Source organism: Ovis canadensis, chromosome 5 (genome assembly GCF_042477335.2).
Source record: "Ovis canadensis isolate MfBH-ARS-UI-01 breed Bighorn chromosome 5, ARS-UI_OviCan_v2, whole genome shotgun sequence".
Taxonomy (NCBI): Eukaryota; Metazoa; Chordata; class Mammalia; order Artiodactyla; family Bovidae; genus Ovis; species Ovis canadensis.
The window spans coordinates 22,506,053-22,526,754 of NC_091249.1; the positions used below are offsets into that span (position 1 = coordinate 22,506,053).

The window sequence follows — 20,702 nt, forward strand, 5'->3', positions numbered from 1 at the left end:
CATTCTCAGTTAGCAGCATCAGACAGGCCAAGCTCTCCTGCCTTTCCTGAGTACTTGTTTTCTAGGTGTCTCTGACCTAAACACTCTGGCAGTATTCTTGTTGATGCCTCATGGTGTGGTGACATGTGAGTGTCAGAGCTGAGGGTCCTGGGCTTGGCACATGCAGCCTGGCTTGAGGGATGCTGTGGGTGCTGCCGACAAATGGAATAAAGCTGTTGGCTTTAGGCTATGACTATTCCTAAACCCGGTAAAAGCTGCCAGGTGCCAAGTGGCTCGCTGTGCACCCTGAGCTGAGAGCAGCTGGCTGTTGTTTCTAGGGAAGACCAGTAGTGGTCCCAGCCCCTTGCAGACGGCTGGGGGTTTCCTCAAGCCTGAGACCAGGGGTGGGCTGGTGATGAGATATCTTTGGAAGAGTCAGCATCTGGGGCAGAGCAGGTTCCCTCTGGCTGCCTGTGCTTACAGTCCCTGGGCGCATTTCCGCTTGAGTTCTGTGGCCTGGACTGGGTCATAGGGAGTGATGTGTGTTGGAGTCCAGCTGGGGGCTCTGGGTCAAAGGCCAAGTTTTTGGAGGCTAAGGAGGCTTGGTAAGCATCCCTGGGGAAGGCCAACTTGCAGGCACTGCCCCAGGCTGCTGGGCTCCCCTTTAGGTGCTGCTGGGTGAGCCACCAGGAGTCAGGAGATGCCTCCGTGTCACAGGCCTGGGAGCCATCAGCTAGGTCCACCTCAGGAGGGGCTCCCAAGGGAGCGACCCGCCCGGGGTTGGAGGTGGCTTGTTGGACTTGTGTGTTTGTGGATTTCTGGCAGGCCTGGGCCAAGGCTGCCTGGGTCCCCCAGCATTGGCTTGGATGAAGGTGGGTGTGCCAGCCCACTTTCTGCAAGAACCGCGTGTCCATTGCCTATTCTACCGTTCTGCTGTGGTGTAGGCCAGTCCCAGGCTTCTCCCCACTGTGTGGGCCTTGCAGGTTGAGTCGTGTTGGGGAGATTCCTGGGGGTCCGGCCTTGGACCCGAAGCAGCTGTCCAGGCAGACTGGCATAGTCACATGGGGACAGCTGGATACCAAGGCTGCCTGCTCTGTGGGGTCACTGACATCCCTCGTGTTTGACCCAGATCATACCATCAGACCACCTGAAGAACTTTTAAAAAGGACATAAGTCCAGACCCCACATAGGCCCAAATGTATCTGTACTTCTTAAAGTTTCTTAATGAAGGCTGTTTTTCCTGACACACAGTGGTATCAAACAACCAGGATTGAGTTCATGGCTCCGTAGAGCCCTGTTTTACAGTGAGCGCAGTGAACACAATGAGCTCAGCTGGTGGAGAATCCGCCTGCAGTGCAGGAGAGCCCGGTTTGATTCCTGGGTTGGGAAGTTCCCCTGGAGAAGGAATTTACCCATTCTGGTATTCTTGCTTGGAGAATTCTCATGGACAGAGGAGCTTGGTGGGCTGTAGTCCATGGGGTTGCAGAGTCAGACACAGTTGAGCCACTAAGCACAGCACAGTGAGCAGAGGGCCCAAGGTGCCAGGGGCTGAGCTGTTGTGGCACTTCCCTGGCTGGGCTCAGGGCCTGTTGACCTCCACACCAGACTGGCTGATAAGCTCCTTGTTCCTTCTCTTAGGTCACCTCCGTGAAGCCCCCTCCCCGCTTATGATACATTCCCCCCAGATGCCACAGTTCCAGAGCCTGACGCACCAGTCGCCACCCCAGCAAAATGTCCAGCCTAAGAAGCAGGTAAAGGGCAGGGCTGGGCATCAGCCCCCAGGGGTGGGGGCGGGCGGGGCCAGAGGTGGCTGTCTGCCTCACCGGCTCCCATGCCTGTGCTGTCCCAGGAGCTCCGAGCGGCCTCCGTGGTCCAGCCCCAGCCCCTGGTGGTGGTGAAGGAGGAGAAGATCCACTCACCCATCATCCGCAGTGAGCCCTTCAGCCCCTCACTGCGGCCGGAGCCCCCCAAGCACCCGGAGAGCATCAAGGCCCCTGTCCACTTGCCCCAGCGTGAGTGCCCTCTCCAACCCCGGCAGAGGTTGAGGGCCTCCGGCCTGCACTGGGTGTGAGCTTTGTATGGGCCGGTCAGCTGTGCCCTGCTGAGGTGGGTAGGGCCCAGGCCCACGGGCTGTTTGTGTTCCAGGGCCTGAGATGAAGCCTGTGGATGTCGGGAGGCCTGTCATTCGGCCCCCTGAGCAGAATGCACCCCCACCAGGGGCCCCAGACAAGGACAAACAGAAACAGGAGCCGAAGACACCAGTTGCACCCAAAAAGGTAGGAGCGGTTGGAGCCGCGAACGCTCCTCACTCCCACCCCCCCAGGGCACCCGGGGAGCTGCCTTGGTGGGCGCATCCTCAGACTTCGGGCCTCTCGAGGAGTCTAGGCACAGCAGAGTGTTTCACCAGCCCTGTGGTCTGTCTGTCTCACAGGACCTAAAAATCAAGAACATGGGCTCCTGGGCTAGCCTGGTGCAGAAGCATCCCACCACCCCATCCTCCACAGCAAAGTCCTCAAGCGACAGCTTCGAGCAGTTCCGCCGCGCAGCCCGGGAGAAGGAGGAGCGCGAGAAGGCCTTGAAGGCGCAGGCTGAGCACGCAGAGAAGGAGAAGGAGCGGCTGCGGCAGGAGCGCATGAGGTGGGCTCGGGATCGGGATGGGGCGTGGGGCTCCCTGGGCTCAAACCCGTCCCCATGCGGACACTGACATGGAGCCCTGCCCTGCCTAGGAGCCGGGAGGATGAGGATGCGCTGGAGCAGGCCCGGCGAGCCCATGAGGAGGCACGGCGGCGCCAGGAGCAGCAGCAGCAGCAGCGCCAGGAACAGCAGCAGCAGCAGCAACAGGCAGCTGCCGTAGCTGCCGCCGCCGCCCCCCAGGCCCGGAGCTCCCAGCCCCAGTCCATGCTGGACCAGCAGAGAGAGCTGGCCCGGAAGCAGGAGCAGGAGCGAAGGCGCCGGGAAGCGGTAAGCGGGTGGGGGGGGTCTCTGCTGGGCACCGCTGGGAAGAGGTCCATCCCTGGGGGAGTTGAGAAAGGGGACCCTGAGGTCCAGGAGGTGGCGGGGTGCAAGCAGAGAGCCGTTGGGCAGGAACTTGGGGCTGAGCTCTCCTTGTTTGTGCTGTGCTGGCCCTCTGGGCCTCCAGGGTGCTGAGGCCCGATTCGGGAAGTGCTGCAGTGTGGGCTTGTGGGGAGAGCCATCGCTGGAGGGCAGGGCACTGAATTTCACTTCCTCCCACCCTCCTCTCTCCTCCAGATGGCAGCTACCATTGACATGAATTTCCAGAGTGATCTGTTGTCAATATTTGAAGAAAATCTTTTCTGAGAGCACCTGGGTGACTTCTGACTTTGATTTCCTGGCAAAACGTTGACTCTCCATAGTGTTAGGGGCAGCAGTGGAGGCAGTGGCAGCGGCGAGGGGTTGTCTCCAGGCCTGGCTCTCCTGCATGCTGTGCCTGGGGCAGGCCTGGCGGGCAGCTGAGGATCGCAGAGCCTGTCTGCCTTACAGCCAGCCGGACGTCCTGCCACCCCCACAGGACGTCGGCACAGGGCACGCCTCGCCATGAGCAAGTGCCGGCTAGACCCAAGCCCCGAGTCCCCGCGTGTGGGGCAGAGGCCCTTCTCTCTGCCAAATGTCTACACAGTATACACAGGACATCGTTGCTGCCGCCACCGTGACTGGTTTACTGTCCCCAAGAGCGTGACGTTCGTGACGTCCTGCCCGCCGGGAGTCCTTTCCCACACCCCAGCTGCCGCTGCCCACACCCAGGAGACCAGGGCAGGCTTGCAAGAGCTGGAGGTGGCAAGGGCGCTGGCCCACCCCCTTGCTGGCACTGACTTTGCCTTGAACAGACCCCACCCCTCCCTTCCCCTCCCCCCACAAGCCTTTAATTGAGAGCCGCTCTCTGTAAGTGTTCGCTTGTGCAAAAGGGAATAGTGCCGTGGAGGTGTGTGTGTGTCCATGGCAATCTGGAGCGAGGTGACTGTCACCCGCGTGTGTGTGGGCCGGCCTTGCCTGGCAAGTGAGGCCACCAACCAAAGTCAGTTCCTTCCCACCTGTGTTTCTGGTTTTGTTTTGTTTTGTTTTTTTCTATATATATATTTTTTGTTGGATTCTATTTTATTTTTAATTCTTTCTTCTCCTCCAGACACAATGGCACTGCTTATCTCTGAAATGGTGTGATCGTCTCCTCATTGAGCGGCGGCTGCCACCGCGCTGTGGGTAGTGTGTGACCGTGGCTGTACTGTGTAGTGAAACATAGTTGGCATATCTTTGTTTGAAGTTTGTTGGTGACTCCACCAAACTGGTGTAAAAAAAACTCAAAAAAAAAAAAAAACCCACACACACAAAAAATACAAAACATACAAAACACACACAAAAAACTGCCTATATTTTACTCAGTTTCAAACTTTTACTAGTCTATTTTTAATTCTAAAACCAGAAAACTGCGTTTTCTTATCCTTTTTTCCTCCCCCCATTTGTTGGCTTCTTTTTATTTTTAACGTAAAATCTGTTGGGGTTTTGGGGTTTGTTTTTTTTTTTTGAGTTTTTTTTTTTTTTAAACCAGGAGAGGAAGGGCCAGGGGGTGAGGCGGGTGCAAGGGGCCATAGGCCACAGACTGAGGCAGAGACTCCCTGCCTGGCGCTTGGCCCTACCAACCGGCTGCCCCTTCCCGACTTTTTTTTTTAATTTTATAATTGGAGCCCTTGGTGAGGTTACGCGTGCCATGAGAACCCACTCTACACCATGACGCTGGCGCCTCAGTGTTGGCCAAACTCTGGAGTCATTGACTGGTTTGACTTTCATACGGTGAATATGCATTTGGTCTGTACTGATCATGGAATAAACACATCTCTCTTTTTTAATGCTGGCGTCTCCCTGATATTTCTTTGTGAACCACCTGCTGTTGCCTAGGCTAAGTCTCCCCCCCAACACACACACGCACACACACACACACGCACACATGCACCACCACGGTATAAGAACTACCGCATGGGACCACCTGGCCTGTCCCTGGGCAGGAGCTGCCCCCTCTAGACTGAAGCTGTTAACTGGGAGCCCAGGTACCCCTTCTCCCTGTGGACTCAAAGTTGGTAACATGCTCCAGCAGAACCTGGCCAAACTCCAGACAGTATTCTTTCCCTTCCTCCATCCTGATCTCCTACTCACCCAAAGGACTTGAGCCACGTCTCCCACCTTGCCTGCCTCTGCCGAACTCCTTTCATTTAAGCTCAGGGTTAACAAGATACTTAGATAATGTACATCCCCCCCAGATAGGGTCCTCACCCCACTCCACCCCTAAGCCTGCCGGGTGGACACCCTGCTGGGCCTGCCTGTGCACCCATCTGTACACACATGCCCCAGCCACAGGTCAAGGGCAGTACTCAAGAGCAGCCCCCAGGATGTAAGATGAGAGTTTATCACTTAACACGTATGCAAAGACACAGTGGTTGAAACACTTCCAGCACTGTTTATTAACCCACATTCTCCTTTTTTTCAAGCAGAAAGGCCCTGTATCTTGGGTTTGGGATCTGCCAAACGTCCCAACTGATGGTATATGTAGTTCAGGCATTCAGCCAGAGACCTGCCCCACTCCTCCCCCCACCTTCCCCCTCCCACAGCACTTCCTTATAAACAAACCACTGTGCTGGTTCAAGTGTGACTTATATTTTGGTTCCATGGGGTTTCTTCCTTCTCATCCCACTCTCATTTTTTGTTCCGTGTTTTGTTCAGAAACTTCCCCAGGCCAAGTCTGTTTAGCTGGAGAAACGGTTTTGTCTGCACCTTCCTTCTAAAGATTTAACTCTGCCATGGCCCTCTCCACACCTCCTTGAAGGGTGTTTCTCTAACTGGGTTGTAATTAGAACTTGGATCTACTATTTAATTTCTCTGGCCACTTCCCCATCCCCTCCCACAGTACTAGAAATCTTAGTTCTATACAAGAGTAAGAGGTGTGTACGAGCCCATACTGTACTGTATGCACGGATCGCTTGGCCAATAATTATGTCAGTGAATCTGAGACTTGTATTAAACACTTTAGACATTTGTAGAAGGGAATTCGTAGACTTTTCACTTATATACTAAAAGTTTTTTTTTTTTGTGCAGTTCTCATTGCAAAAATAAACATTTGTACTGAATATAAAATTATCATCCTGTGACTACTGCTGTCTCTTTGTCTAAGGGTAGAGCTTGGGGATGGGTCTGGGTAGGGGGAATGTAGGAGTCGGTGTTCTGCAGAAGGGAGATCCACAAACACCCCCCAGCCATGGCTGGTGTGTGCAGCAGCCAGGTTAGAGGCCTCAGGAGGAGGGATTCCTGGATCAAGTGGTTGGAAAATTGATTTGATGGAAACTGTAAGTGAAACCAAAGCCACGATACAGGCTAATTGTACAAGAAAAGGTAGGTGATAAATGCGAGGTGAACAAATGTTTGTATATCACCAAGACAAGGAACGGACCTATCTGAACACTGATTGACCTTAAGTATAAAAGAAAAAAAAAAACAGGTGTATAAATGTTTTCCTTGAGAAACCAGGAAACTACACTGGTTTGACATGTCCTCAGCTCCGACATGCCTGTTCATGCCTACACCACCCCCAGCCCTCCTCTACAAGCTGCTGTTTTCAAGTTTGCCCTTTCCCAAATTTGGATTTTTATTACAGATCCAAAGCTCTTTCAATTTTATACTGATTAAATCACTACTGCAGTATTTGATTAAAAAAATAAATAGGGACCTATGAACTTAATATAGTCCCAGGACAAATGTTGAGCAGCTTTGACAATACAAAGGCAAGGTTAACTGGTAGATGTAAGGGAAGATTTGATGATGATCAGTAGCTAAGTCATGTCCGACTCTTGTGACCCTGGGGACTGTAGCCCACCAGGCTGCTCTGTCCATGGGATTTCCCAGGCAAGAACATTGGAGTGGGTTGCCATTTCCTTCTCCAGGGGATCTTCCCGACTCAGGGGTCAAACCTGCATCTCCTGCGTTGGCAGGCGGATTTTACCACTAAGTCACCACGAAAGCCCATGTAAGGGAAGATGAGAGGTGACAAAATGGGGTAAAGTTAGAGGGAACCAGTAGGAAAACAACATGGATACGGCTCCTGCAGTGGTGGTGACAATGACAGTCAATGCCCCAAATTGGTAGTCAAAAGATAAATCCACATAAACACATTTAGAGATGGCTATTAATAAATACCGAAAATCATCCCAAAGCCTGCCTCTGGTTGGAGGAAGAGGTGGAGCCCAAGACTGCTATTTTTCTCAAGTCCTTGATTGCTGTTGAGTCAGCTGTTAGGCTTCAGGCAAATGACTTAATACTCGAATTTCAGGCTCTTGGTTTATAATACAGGAGGGTGATAGTATCTACACTTAATAGGATTATTATCAGGGTTAAGTAATGAGTAACTTTGAAATGTTTAGGATCTTGGGAGGAAGATTGCAAAACTGGAAGAGGAAGAAGCTACCCTGCCGGGCTTCTCATCCAACCCTACTCTTTTTCCTCTTTTGGCCAGAGCCCCAGTGATTCGACCAGTCCGATTCTCCAGCGCCCGGGCCGGGCCTGCCTTCTAGGAGTTAAGCTCTGGTCTTCACTGGCTGAGTCCCGGTCTCAACAACTGCGGATTGGCTCCGGGGGTGTAGCCTGCACGTCAATAACCGCCGCTATCCAATCACAGGCGTACAGGGGCGGGCCAACGGATCCGGCGGACCAACTGGAGCCGGCGAGGGGTCTGAGCCACTGGACCACCGTTGGAACCAGAGCTTAGTGTAGGTGCTGCCAGGTCCCTCGGAGTCAGACTGAGGGGAGGGTCGCGCGCTCCAGGGAGGGGAGCTCCTGGGAGATGAGGGTAGCGGCAGAAGCTTCCGAGGCCTCCTTGGGCCGCGGCGACAGCCCGCGATTCCCTCCTAACCTTCGCCATGGCACTGCTTATCCCCCTTCTTCCGCTTCCGGGCCCTCGACCCGCCATATTAGGTTCCGACCCCGGCCCCCCGCCTCATTGGCCAGTAACCAGGCCGACTCCCAGCTCATTGGTCCATCCCCGTCACAGAATCCATCCAGACCCTGCCTCGGGCCTTCTCCGCCCAACTTAGGCCCCGCCTTCTTAGGCTCCATCCTCATTCCCAGCCTCCTAAGCCGCGCCCCTAGCCTACTTAACGCTCTTAGGCCGAGTTGGGGCCCACCTTTCCAGCTAGTAGGCCGCACTTACCCTGCATTGCCCCGCCCCTTTGCCCCAGACCCCGCCCATTTCACCCACAGCGCCTCCTGTCTTCGGTTCATGCAGGACCTCAGTCTCCCTCTAGACTTTAGACCCCGATCACCCAGCCAACTCCGTCGTCCTACTAGACCCCCGCCCCTTAAGACTCGCCTAAGCCTTTCTAGATCTCTCCCACAGCCCCAGTCTTTAGCATCCCTTCTCCCCAAGACTCCACCCCAATCACCTGAGTCTGGTCCTCGCAGCCTCCTCCCCCGCACCTCGAGCCTTGCTCCCTGCCACTGTCGCGCCCAGGTGTTTATCTAGCACTTAGTTGAGTTGTAAGCCACGGCAGTTTCGGTCTGAGCCGCCCGCCTCTTCTCTCGGTGCGTTCGGCAAACCCCGACGACACGGAGGGGCTCCAGACCAAAGGCGGCGGGCTCGCCAGCCCAGATCCCGCCTCGCTGCTGCAGCCCGCGCCCCTCGCCCATACCCCAGACGTCAACGCGGTAGTCCCGGGACGCGGAGACATGCCCGAGCTGGTGGTGACGGCGCTACTGGCGCCCTCGCGCCTCACTCTGAAGCTGCTTCGTGCCTTTATGTGGAGCCTCGTGTTCTCGGCGGCGCTGGTGGCTGCAGCTGTCTATGGTTGCATCGCGCTCACACATGTGATGTGTCGGCCGCGACGCGGCTTTTGCGGGCGCCCCCGGCACAACCCACCGGTCTGCTTGAGCGACCCCACGCTGGGAGAGCACTGCTTCCTGATTCTCAGGGTGAGCATGATGAGGGGAGGGGGGCGGGAGGGGGCGCCGTCACCGGGCTTTCGAGGGTCAAGGATCCTGGAAGGCCGGCCTGTGTTGGACAGGTGCGGAGTGGCAAATGGTTGAATCCAAGTCTAAGTACGCATGTGACCCGGTAGAAGGGAGGTGTTCAGGCCCGGGGAAGAGGGGTTTCCCAGGTCTCAGACTGTGCCCTCCCCCAGAGCTCGGGCCTGCGCCTGCACTATGTCTCCGCTGGACGCGGCAAGGGGCCCCTCATGCTGTTTCTGCATGGCTTCCCTGAGAACTGGTATGTTGGAGGCCCAGGGTCCTGGGACGCACAGGACTGGATGCGGGAGGGAGGGGTGGGGTGGGGAGGGACGGGGGTGGGGGGTAGGGTGGGGCGGCAGGTGTGGAGCTTGGACCACTAGAGCACTGAGGAGGCAGAGACAAGTGCTGGGTAGACTGGGAGCCGCTAAGGCAAAGTATATCGGGCCTAGACGGGGTGCTGGAGGACAGGGGTCCACACGGAGATAGATGGAGACAGGAGGCCCTGAGGGGATGGGGTGAAGAAATATCCATGTTGAGGCTGCCCAGAATCCAGGGCACAGCTGACCTGCTGTGGTTCCCCATCCTCCCTTCTGCGAAGTCCTAGACAGGAAAGTGGGGGGTCACCCCAGGGTCCCTGCTGGGTGTCATGCAGAGGTGCTGCCCTGGTATCCTGACTCAACCTCCCTCCCTGGCCCGCCTAACAGGTTCTCCTGGCGCTACCAGCTCCAGGAGTTTCAGAGCCGTTTCCACGTGGTGGCTGTGGACCTGCGGGGATATGGCTCCTCCGATGCGCCAAAGGATGTGGATTGTTACACCATGGACCTGCTGATGGCAGATATCCAGGATGTCATTCTGGGCCTGGGTAGGGAGGTGCCCCCATCCCAGCCCTGGCCCCCCTCACCCCTGCCTCACCACTACCTGACATCTCACTTAAACAGTCTCCTCTGACCTCCCTGCCAGGTTATTCCAAATGTATCCTCGTGGCCCATGACTGGGGTGCACTCCTAGCCTGGAATTTCTCCATCTACTACCCATCTCTGGTGGAGCGAATGGTAGTGGTCAGTGCTCCCCCCATGTCAGTGTACCAAGGTGTGTTGGGGAGTCCTGGATGCTGGTGTGTGCTTGTGTGAAGGGGTGTGTATGTCTGTGTCAGCACTTCTATGTCTGTCCACCTTGTCACCACTCTGGGGGCTGGGGGCACAGTGGTAAACCTGGGTTCCTTCCCCCATGGTGTTCTCAATCTATAATCCATGATGGTACACCTAGGAGTAATCCACATTTTTGTGAGCACTTACAGGTTACAATTGCTTCCCCCCCTCCCCCCCAAGATCTACTGTTTATTTATTTTTGGCTGTGATGGGTCTTTGTTTCTGCACGTGGGCTTTCTCTAGTTTCGGTGAGCAAGGACTACTCTTTGTTGTGGTGCACAGGCTTCCCATTGTGGTGGCTTTTCTTGTTGCAGAGCATGGGTTCTAGGTGTGTGGGCTTCAGTAGTTGTGACATGTGAGGTCAATAGTTGTGGCTCCCAGGCTCTGGAGCACAGGCTCAGTAGCTGTGGTCCACGGGCTTTGTTATTCCACAGCATGTGCGATCTTCCCAGACCAGGAATTGAACCCAGGTCCCCCTGCATTGCAGGGTGCATTCTTAACCACTGGACCACCAGGAAAGGCCCTACAGTTGCTTTGACAAGGAGCCTGCATAGAGTAACCTACACAAGCCTCCTGGGCTTCTGAAAATGTTATTATCCCATGGTCCAGTTGGGGAAACAGAAGCAACTACAAAATAACATTTGAGGTGTCATTTCTCTGGCCACCCAGTGTCCATCACATCACCTAATTTTAAACCCCAGAATTGTAGTCAGAGCTGTATTATCTCTCTTTCTTTTTTTTTGTTTCTTATCTGTCTCCGTCTCCAGCTTCCTGAGGGCAAGAGAGTTTTGTCTGTTCCATTCACTGCTATATCTCGAGTCTAGAACAGGGTCAGTAGGTGGTCAATAAATGTTAGCTGAATGAGGCAGGAGAAACGCATTCAGACATGGCAGGGGAAGCACGCCAGTGGCTCAGGGAGCTCCTGGGGACTGTGGAGGAAAGTGCCCCCATTCTGTGGGTACAGTGGCCACTTAGGAGAGAGACAAGCTGGGGCCCTGGCCGAGAGGACCACTGAGTGTCCCCACAGGCTCAGGCAGGCAGCCGTGGTATTCCTGAGTCTTGGCATATCTATGTGCATGATCTGGGTATGTGTCAAGTGCAGAGGCATGGGGCCCGCAGAAACCCAGGCCTCACACCTGCCTCCTTCTCCCTACCCTAGACTACTCTTTGCACCACATCGGCCAGTTCTTCCGTTCCAACTACATGTTCCTATTCCAGCTTCCCTGGCTGCCCGAGAAGCTGCTATCCATGTCTGACTTCCAGGTGCAGTAGGGTGAAGGCCCAGGGCTGGGTGGAGGGTCGTGGGTTGGGACTGAAGCCGGCGTCTTGTTGTGTGCCCAGATCCTGAAGACCACCCTCACCCACCGCAAGAGGGGCATCCCACAGTTGACCCCCAGCGAACTTGAAGCCTTCCTTTATGACTTCTCACAGCCTGGTGGCCTCACCGGGCCCCTCAACTACTATCGAAACATTTTCAGGTGAGGACCCAGGGCCTGACAGGCTCAGGAGAGTTGTGGGCATGGGGGTGGGGGTGGAGCAGCCATCCTTCTGCCTGTCTGTCTGTCTGTCTTGATCATAGGACCTTCCCCCTGGAGCCCCAGGAGCTGGCCACACCCACACTGCTGCTATGGGGGGAGAAGGACCCCTATTTTGAGCAAGGGCTGGTAGAGGCCATCAGCAGCCGTTTTGTGCCAGGCCGGCTTGAAGCCCACATCCTGCCAGGCATGGGGCACTGGATCCCTCAGACCAACCCTGTGGAAATGCACCAGTATATGTGGGCCTTCTTGCAAGACCTGCTGGACTGATGGCCCTAGCTCACTGGCTTGCATGCACCCAGGAGTTCTCACACTGGCTTGCATGCTCCCAGGTTGTATATATACTGATGGACTCTTGATGCACATGGATGGAACTCCTAGACTGCACACAAGTGCCTCTGTGGATACCCTCAGGCACACCACCCTCATATGCTCACATACAGGCAGGCATGTATGCACGTGTGAGCAAGCACTTTGACCCCTGGGAACCAGGTATGCCTCTCTGCGGAGCTAGATACTGAGTGTCCTACTTCTCCTCTCCATGAGGCCCCACCCATCTTGCCAAAGTCAAAGCCCAGAGCTGCGTTGACCATGAACTATGATCTTTCTGTCCCTGGCTTCCACCACCAGTCTGGAGTCCTCAGCTAAATGCTGCTCTGTCCAATACAGTACTTGTAGCCACGTCTGGCTACTTCCATTTAAATGCAAGTTAATTAAAATTAAATACGATGAAAATTTCAGTTCCTCACTCACATAGGCAGGTGGAGGTCCAAACTCCTCTCCAGCCAGGCCCTGGAAAAACTCCCATGATCTCCCTCCCGGTCATGACTCCTGGCCTTGTGAGGTCAAATTCTACCACCCCAGCCTGGGAAAGATCCCTGGGATCTCTGTCTCAGATCTATGGGAAAACAGCTCTTGGCTCTGTTAGGATAAGTAAGATTGGGACCAGCTCCCTGAATAGCCATCTGGGGTGTCAGGCCTGCCTCCCCAGTTCCTAGACTCTTCTGTTCCAAATTAACCAGAGTTTCTGCTGATTCTTCATGGGGACTCCTGGCTCCAGCCTCCGAGTGAAGATCATACATGTCGAAGGTGAACCATCCAGCCCCAGGCTGGTCACAGCATTAACTTTTATCTCCCTAGCCTTGTCCTGGCCTCTGGGAACACTGTTACGACTTGCAGCAGTGTGATGAATCAGTCTGAGGGTCTCAGAAATAATACCTTTCTCTTATCTCTGGGGGCTTCTCTGGTGGCTCAGATGGTAAAGAATCTGCCTGCAATGTAGGAGACCCGGATTTGATCCCTGGTTGGGGATGATCTCCTGGAGAAGGGCATGGCAACCCACTCCAGTGTTTTCGCCTGGAGAATACCCTGGACAGAGAGCCTGGTGGGTTACAGTCTATGGGGGTCACAAAGACTTGGACATGACTGAGCGACTAACACTTTTTACTTTTTCACTTTTATCTCCTGGATGGACCTGCCTAGCCAAAGCCTGCCTGCTGGTTACCCCGCTCTGTCCTCTTTTGTCCCCTGCATAAAAATCCTTTCACTCATCCTATGTGTCAGGAGCTGTTCTAGGCCCCGAGGATAGAGTGTATTCAAGGACACAGGCCCCCTTCTGGAGTTAACAGAGAAAAGGCAGAAAGAGCAACGTGGGTGTGTGACCGGTCCCAGGAAAGGTTTTCGTTTCAGGGAGTGGGAAGCAGTGACAGGAAGGTCAGAGGCTGGGATAAGCTTGGGCTACTCGAGTAGCAAACAGTGTGGAGATTAGTGCCTGCTAGGGTAGAGCGAGGGGGCAGGCGCGAGGAAGAGGCCACAGCCAGACCGCCAGGGGCTTCAAAGAGTTCGGATCTGATTCTCAAGGGGAGCCAGGGAGGGTTTTCAGCAGGGGAGGGACATGGTTTGCATTTTGAGAAGCTCCCTGTGGCGGCTGAACTTCTCACGCAAGAGTGAGAGCGAGGAGATAGGCCCAGAGCTGCGCACAGCCTCAGAACCAGATGGTCTGTTAGCCCCGATCTGAGCCAGGACCCCCAGACCCCACCCATCCGGGCTCCCCGCCTCTACTCTTCCTCGCCGCAGTCGAGGGGCCAGGAAGATGGACGAGAGGAAGAGGGCGCCCGGGACCTCAGCTAAGGTTTAGGACGAGGAAGCCTGTGTGCAGGATGAAGACGGTGTGTCGCGGGGGCGGGGGGCGGGCAAGGTTGGCGGTGGGTCTGGTGACCGTTGCTAGGGTGACGGGGAAAGGGCTGATGGTTAACCGGAACGGGTAGAGGTTGTCTGGGTGACCGGAGGGGCCCAGGAGAAGGCTGACGAGAGGCCTCGAACAGTTGCCAGGGCGACGGGGGGGGGGGGTGGTCCGCTGACGGTTGTCAGGGTAACGAGAAGGCGCCGTCTTACGCCTCCGCGGCTGCTGGCCGGCGAAAGGCGGTTTGGTGGGGAGAGGGGAGAGGTGATCGCGTTGATTGGGCAGAGTCCTGGCAAGTGAGCCAATAGCAACTAGAGGCTCGGCCAAAACCCGCCTCTCTCAGCCTGAGCCAATCCGGGAGCGTCTTTCTTAGAGCTGAGGAGGAGCCGACACCCGGAGGTTTTGGACTCTGATTGAGGCCCCTCCCAGACACCGCGTCTGCCTTTTCCTGCTCCGGGCTCACGTCTCCAGATCACGTTCCATCGTTTACTCCCTTATCATTCACTCATTCATTCGCTCACCCACTCATGTACATGTCCTTGCTACCAACTGTAATCCGTGGCCACGCACCAGTGGACGGACAAGGGAGATAAAGCCGGGCAGATTCTCCCAGCCCTGTGTGGTCAGGCCCGAGTGGAATGAGGGACTAGGGGCGAGGGGATGGGATGGGCACCTACCTGGAGGAGGCGGCCTTAGAGCTGAATCCTGCTAGAATGTGCTCCAGTCCACAGAAACCTCCTGTGCACAGGTCATTTAGCATTTCTGTGGGACTGGGAGGAAGGTTTGGGATGGGAAGACGTGGGAATGCAGAATGCTTCCAACACGAGGCCAGGAGCCACATCTCCAGTATGACCGGGGCCGCAGGGAAGGGTCCCAGACAGATCTGCATGTCTGGAATATTACTTGGGAGCTGGTAAGGGGGCAGGACCAGAGGGGGAAGACAAGGTGGGGAGGCTTGGAAGAATGGGTGTGGTCCAGGCAATAGAGGATGAAGTCCAGGCCCTTGAAGGAGGAGTAGAATCCCAGGGAAAACCAGAAGCACGTTTGGGGCATATTGAACCTGAGGGAGCAGGACCCCTGAGGCAGGAACCTGGAAGCATCTAATAGGTTAAAGATAATCCAGCAAGCATCCGTGTTTGGTGAGGCAAAAGGGCACTGAAGCTGGGAGAGAGAATGAAGCCTTCCCAGAACAGAGTGGAGAACAAACAAGACTTGGGAGTCCCCAGCATCTAAGAGACAAGCAAAGGAGGAGGGGTTAGGGATAGGCAGCAGAGGAAGTAGGCAGGGGTGATGCCCCAGAAATGGTGGGGGAGGAGGTCAAGGAAGAGAGGCATACATAGCCCATGGTATCAAAAGCTACTGAGAGATTTGGAGGATTGAGGCATGCAGACTGTGAGGGAGGAAACCTGAGAATTCAAGCTGAGGACAGTGGACTTGGATGCTCTGAATGCAGTTAAGTGGAGATGGGAGGGAAGAGCGGGGACCCCAGTTGGGAGCCTGGAGGGAACAACTAACATTCAAATGGGGCAATTTGAGACAGATTTGCTATAGGGACCATGTACAGTGGGCAGGGTTTGGGGAAACCAACAGGGGTTAGTGCAGCAAACCCCAGTGAGCAACCCTGAAGAGCCATGACCACTTCCGGATCCCCCTGCCTGGGAAGGGGGAAGGAAGGATGTTAGCAGAGCCCAGAGAGAGGTTTGTGTGCTGTTTGTTGTTCAGTCACTAAGTCGTGTCTGACTATTTGTGACCCCATGGACTGCAGCACATCTGGCTCTCTGTCCTTCACTATCTCTGGTGTTTGCTCAGAGTCATGCCTGTTGAGTTGGTGATGCTATCTAACCATCTCACCCTCTGTTGCCCCCTTGTTTCCCGGGGGACAGGGTCTTTCCCAGCATCAGGATCTTTTCCAGTGAGTCAGCTTTTCACATCAGGTGGCCAAAGTACTGGAGATTCAGCTTCAGCATCAGTCCTTCCAATGAATATTCAGGATTGATTTCCTTTAGGACTGACTGGTTTGATCTCCTTGCTGTCTAAGCGACTCTCAAGAGTCTTCTCCACACCACAGTTCAAAAGCATCAATTCTTCGGCACTCACTTTCACATCCATACATGACTACTGGAAAAATCATAGCTTTGACTATACAGACTTTTGTTGACCAAATGATGTCTCTGCTCTTTAATACCCTGTGGATTGTATGGACAGGACCTTTGGTCAAGCGATACAGTCAGCTGAAGTGGTGACCCTACCAGGAAAGATACAGGTGAATTAATATCCCGTTTCTCCTTCTCCCTCTACCTATCCCCTGCCCCACCACTTCATCTTCTGCCAGTGCCTCCTATTGGCCAAACCCACTTGGAAGCCAGAGGACAAGGATGTCCATTGATACAGTCTGTAGAGGTCAGCCTCTTGGGGCGTAGAGCAGAATGGAGAAGGGGAAGAATGGAGCAAGCAGTGGGGAGAGATGCAGGGGAGAGAGACAAGAGCTCTGGGAAGGGGTGTGCCTGTGAAATGAGCGTTTGCTGCAGGTTTCACTTTATCATAGAATCCCTGGTGGCTCAGATGGTAAAGAATCCGCCTTCAATGATGAGACTTGGGAGATGTGGGTTTGATCCCTGGGTCAGGAAGATCCCCTGGAGCAGAAAATGGCAACCCACTCTAGTATCCTTGCCTGGAGAATCCCATGGACAAAGGAGCCTGGCGGGCTACAGTCCATAGGGTCTCGAGGATTCGGGTATGACTGAGCAATTAACACTTTGGTTTGTCACAGAAGAGACCTCAGCCTATGGCCAAGGAAAGAGGTAATGAAAAGCCAAGGTGAGGGGGAATGCTCCCCTTCTCTGAAGCAAGAGGAAAAGTGTGTGTGGGGGGGGGGGGGGACAAGTGCCACACCTGCAGGAAAGAAGGAAGGCAAGTTTCAGGAGCTGGGACGGCAAGGAAGTAATAAAGGGTGTCAGAGTGTCTTGGGCTTCCCAGGTGATGCTAGTGGTAAAGAACCTGCTTGTCAGTGTAGGAGACGTAAGAGATACAGGTTTGATCCCTGGGTAGGGAAGATCCCCCGGAGGAGAGCATGGCAACCCATTCCAGTATTCTTTGCCTGGAGAATCCCATGGACAGAGGAGCCTGGCGGGCTACAATTCCTAGGGTCGCACAAAGTCTTACATGACTGAAGCAACTTAAAAAACATACCCACGCATGCACACAGAGTGTCTTAGTTCAGAGGTGAGCTGGAAGAGATGAGGTCCTGGGTGAGGCCCTGGGCAAGGAAGGTTGGAGTGGTCTGACCACATAGCCCATGAGGCCAAGACATCCATTGGGATGTCCTGTCCAGTGGAGGGTCTTAAGGCAGGGAAACCACTGCCTGCCCATCCCCCACCAAGGGTGGGAGTATCGCTTCCCTTCTTCCCCTGCCCAGAGCTGTTGAGCCAGTAGGTGCTTGATGGAAGTGAGTTCCTTTCTTTTCACCCCCTTTTCTTCCACTTTAAGCCCTCACACCCGCTCCTCCTTCAGGAGGCCCCATCAGCCCCCATCCTTCCCTCTGACTGAGCCCTGGTCTCACTGAGGCCAGACATGTCCATGTCCAGATAGGGACTGGCTTCGAGCAGGTTCACGTCCCAGCACCTCGGTCCTGCTGTTCCTCTAACATGTGCTGGGTATATTCATTCTTCAGTTGACCGTTATTTCACCAGCTGTGTGCCAGGCTCTATATACTAGACATCGGGGATTCAGCAGTGAGCAAGACAGAGGCCCACAGAGCTCAGAATGCTGTGGGAGCCAGGTAGGATCACATGGAAGGGTCAGAGTGGAACTGAGAGAGGCCATGGGAGGCAGCAGAGTCCATGGGAAACTGCAGGGAAGGATCCCTGGGAGAAGAAATGGCAATGTTGGGACTTCCCTCGTGATCCAGTGCTTAAAGACTCCATGCTCCCAATGCAGGGGGCCTGGATTCAATCCCTGGTCAGGAAACTAGATCCTTCATGACACAACTGAAGATCCCACATGCAGAAATGAAGATGCCACCTGACGCAACCAAGACCCAGCACAGCCAAATAAAAAAATTAAAAAAAAAAAGAAATGGCAGTGTTATCATTTCCAACCTTGATCAGGTCAGCTTCCCTCGGCCTAACCCCTCCAGTGGTGTCCACTGTGGTTTTCATTTAAACCCAGATCTTCGGCCCCTTGGAACTCAGCCCCCATCAGTTTCCCTGAGCGCCTACCCTTGCTCACTCTGCACCCAGCACCCTGGCCTCCTTGCTGTTCCTCTTATCCACCCACCCCTTTCTCCTCTGGGCCTTTGCACTTTCTTTTCCTTCCACCTGGAACATGCTACCAGACTGTTTGCCTCTCTGGCTTACAGCTTACAGTCTGAAAGGCTCCTCATTTCAGATCACAGTTCTTTTAGCTCAAACCAGTCCATCCTAAAGGAAATCCACCCTGAATATTCATTGGAAGGACTAATGCTGAAGCTGAAGCTCCATTACTTAGGCCACCTGATGCAAAGAGCCAACTCATTGGAAAAGACCCTGATGCTGGGAAAGATTGAGGGCAGGAGGAGAAGAGGGTGACAGAGGATGAGATGGTTGGATGGCATCACTGACTCAATGAGTTTGAGCAAACTCCAGGAGATGGTGAAAGACAGTGAAGCCTGGCATGCTGCAGTCCATGGGGTTGCAGAGTCGGACACGACTGAGCAACTGAACATAACATAAATATATTTATTCATTTATTTTTTTGGCTTCACTGCAACACGTGGGATCTTAGTTCCCTGACCAGGGATGGAATCCGCACCCCCTGTAGTGGAAGCGCAGTGTTTTTACCACTGGGCCTCCAGGGAAGTCCCTAAATATTTTTATTTATTTATTTATTTGACTGGTCTTAGTTTTGCTACATAGGATCTTTGATCTTCATTGTGGCATGCAAACTCTTTAGCTGTGGCATGTGGGATCGATTAATAGTTCCCTGATCAGGGATGGAATCCAGGCCCCCTGCATTAGGAGCTTGGGGTGTTAGCCACGGGACCACAAGAGAAATCCCATGTCTTAGTTCTAATGGTCCCTTGTCAGCAATGCCCATCTCGATCCCCTACACTGAGATATCTTCATCTCTCATGTCCCATTCTAGGGTTCTTATTTGTTTGCCTCCTTGTTTCTTATCTGTTTCCCCTTTATCAGGGCAGGAACCTGCTCGGTCTTCATCACCTCTACCTGTAATAGGGTCAGGCACAAAGTAGTTGCTCAGTGTGTGTTTGTCAAATGACTGAATGAAGGTGAGGAGAGCTGGAGGGCTAGAGTGAGCTATCAGGTGAAAGGAGTCTCCCAAATTGGAGGAAGGTGTTCCAGGCAGTGGGTACAGCCATTGTGAAAACTGGAAAGGCTGAGGGCTTCCCTGGTGGCTCTGCGGTAAAGAATCCACCAGTCAATGCAGCAGAGGTGGGTTCAGTCCCTGGTCCCAAAAGATCTCATGTGCCACTGGCAACTAAGCCTGTGCGCCACAACTGTAGAGCCTGTGCTCTAGAGCCCGGGAGCCACGACTGCTAAGCTCACGGGCCACAACAACTGAAGCCCGAGTGCCCTAGAGCGCGTGCTCCGCAACAAGAGAAGCCACTGCAATGAGAAGGCGGCACGTTGCAACTAGAGAAAGGTCTGCACAGCAGCCAAGACCCCAGCACACAGCCAGAAAAAGCTGGGACGGCTGGGAAACGGGGAAGGGAAACTGGTGAGGAAGATGTCGCTCTGGGCAACGGGAAGCCATGAAGGGTTTGTGCATGAGAGGGCTCCAGGGAGGCAGTAGTCAGGATCGCTGGCCGGGTCTGCAGCCCACAGCCCCTGGGGTCCATCCCGTCCCCCTGTTGCCCAGGCCCTATAACCCAGCGGCCCTCACTCCTGCTGGTTCTTGTTGGGCTCCCATAGCCTGGGTGTAAGGGCCCAGCCCCAGTATTCATGTGCAGAGGACAGGACTGTGGTCCCAAGAGGATAAGCGAAGGGCACATTCTCAGGTTCCCGGTCAGCGGGCCTGGGCCCAGCAGCTGTGTCTTGGCCTGGCCCCAGGTCCTGCATCCCTGGGGACTGAGCTCATTGAGGAGAAATGCAGTCCCTGGCCAAGGCAACCAGCAGGGGCAAGGGAGACGGCTCAAACCCACCCCTACCCCCACCATGTTGGGAACTGGGTGTCTGCCTGCTGCAAAGTCATGGGAATAATTGCTCTGACTGTCCTAACCCCCAGGGATCTGGACACCTTGGGCTATTCCTGCCACTGTGCCTGGAGGGCAGCAGAAAGCCGGAGCAGGGACCCTCACTTTCTGCCTTGCTGAGTTGGTGTCCTCAGAAATTGGGGGCTTCAGAAAGGGACTGACAGGGCTCCTTGCAATGCAGGGGACGCTGGTTCGATCCATGGTCCGGAAAGGTCCCACGTGCCGTGGGACAGCTAAGCTTGTGCACGACGACGACTGAGCCTGAGCTCTAGAGTCCGTGAGCTGCACTTACTGAGCCTGTGTGCTGAAACTACTGAAGCCTACACGCTGTAAAGCCCGTGCTCCACAGCGAGAGACGCCACCACCATGAGAAGCCTGAGCGCCGCAACTAGAGAAAGCCTGCCTGTAGCAATGAAGACCCCGCGTGGCCAAAAAGAAAGTAAATAAATAATTGGAGGGGATAAAAGAGACGGATGCACAGCAGGCGCTCTGTAAACCTATCTTCTTTTTGTCCTCACTCCCCTTGTGCTACACTCAGCCTGTGTCTTCATCATTACTGCTTCCTCTCTGTCTCTGTCTGCCACAGACCAACTAACAGAGTAGGAGACTTCGGACTTCCTGCCTAGCAAAATGTGTGTCCAGGTTCTTGGTTGCTCCTTGTGATGGGGAGC

General features: G+C 54.5%; 2 protein-coding genes across 6 annotated transcripts in view; both read left to right on the forward strand.

The window, feature by feature from the left end:
* BRD4 (bromodomain containing 4) overlaps positions 1 to 6,120 on the forward strand; it is an 87,615-nt gene extending 81,495 nt beyond the window's left edge. For both annotated transcript variants that reach the window (XM_069590731.1, XM_069590732.1), the window contains exons 15-20: positions 1,618 to 1,730; positions 1,829 to 1,991; positions 2,125 to 2,255; positions 2,411 to 2,616; positions 2,706 to 2,940; positions 3,229 to 6,120. In XM_069590731.1, coding sequence (XP_069446832.1) covers positions 1,618 to 1,730; positions 1,829 to 1,991; positions 2,125 to 2,255; positions 2,411 to 2,616; positions 2,706 to 2,940; positions 3,229 to 3,297 — 917 coding nt within the window. In that variant the 3' untranslated portion in view covers positions 3,298 to 6,120. The remainder of the gene's footprint in view (positions 1 to 1,617; positions 1,731 to 1,828; positions 1,992 to 2,124; positions 2,256 to 2,410; positions 2,617 to 2,705; positions 2,941 to 3,228) is intronic.
* Positions 6,121 to 7,258: 1,138 nt separating this feature from the next.
* On the forward strand, positions 7,259 to 20,365 carry EPHX3 (epoxide hydrolase 3). Of its 4 annotated transcripts, XM_069590735.1 has the most exons (9): positions 7,484 to 7,742; positions 8,666 to 8,940; positions 9,150 to 9,235; positions 9,681 to 9,838; positions 9,937 to 10,065; positions 11,284 to 11,387; positions 11,466 to 11,602; positions 16,047 to 16,104; positions 17,778 to 17,916. In XM_069590735.1, the coding sequence occupies exons 2-9, from the start codon at positions 8,698 to 8,700 to the stop codon at positions 17,820 to 17,822; spliced, it is 960 nt and encodes a 319-aa protein (XP_069446836.1). In that variant the 5' UTR covers positions 7,484 to 7,742; positions 8,666 to 8,697; the 3' UTR covers positions 17,823 to 17,916. The 4 variants fall into 4 exon arrangements, with proteins under 4 accessions (XP_069446835.1, XP_069446836.1, XP_069446837.1 ...); XM_069590734.1 differs by lacking the exons at positions 16,047 to 16,104; positions 17,778 to 17,916 and adding an exon at positions 11,704 to 13,209 and having other exon boundaries at positions 7,259 to 7,742; XM_069590736.1 differs by lacking the exons at positions 16,047 to 16,104; positions 17,778 to 17,916 and adding an exon at positions 20,213 to 20,365.
* Positions 20,366 to 20,702: the final 337 nt, after the last annotated feature.

What these genes read in the sequence shown, in the direction of transcription:
- EPHX3 (XM_069590734.1), top strand. Translation starts at nt 8,698, where the DNA reads ATGCCCGAGCTGGTGGTGACGGCGCTACTGGCGCCCTCGCGCCTCACT. An exon ending in CCCCATGTCAGTGTACCAAG is followed by an intron (nt 10,066 to 11,283) that starts GTGTGTTGGGGA and finishes TCCCTACCCTAG; the next exon opens with ACTACTCTTTGCACCACATC. An exon ending in TACTATCGAAACATTTTCAG is followed by an intron (nt 11,603 to 11,703) that starts GTGAGGACCCAG and finishes TCTTGATCATAG; the next exon opens with GACCTTCCCCCTGGAGCCCC.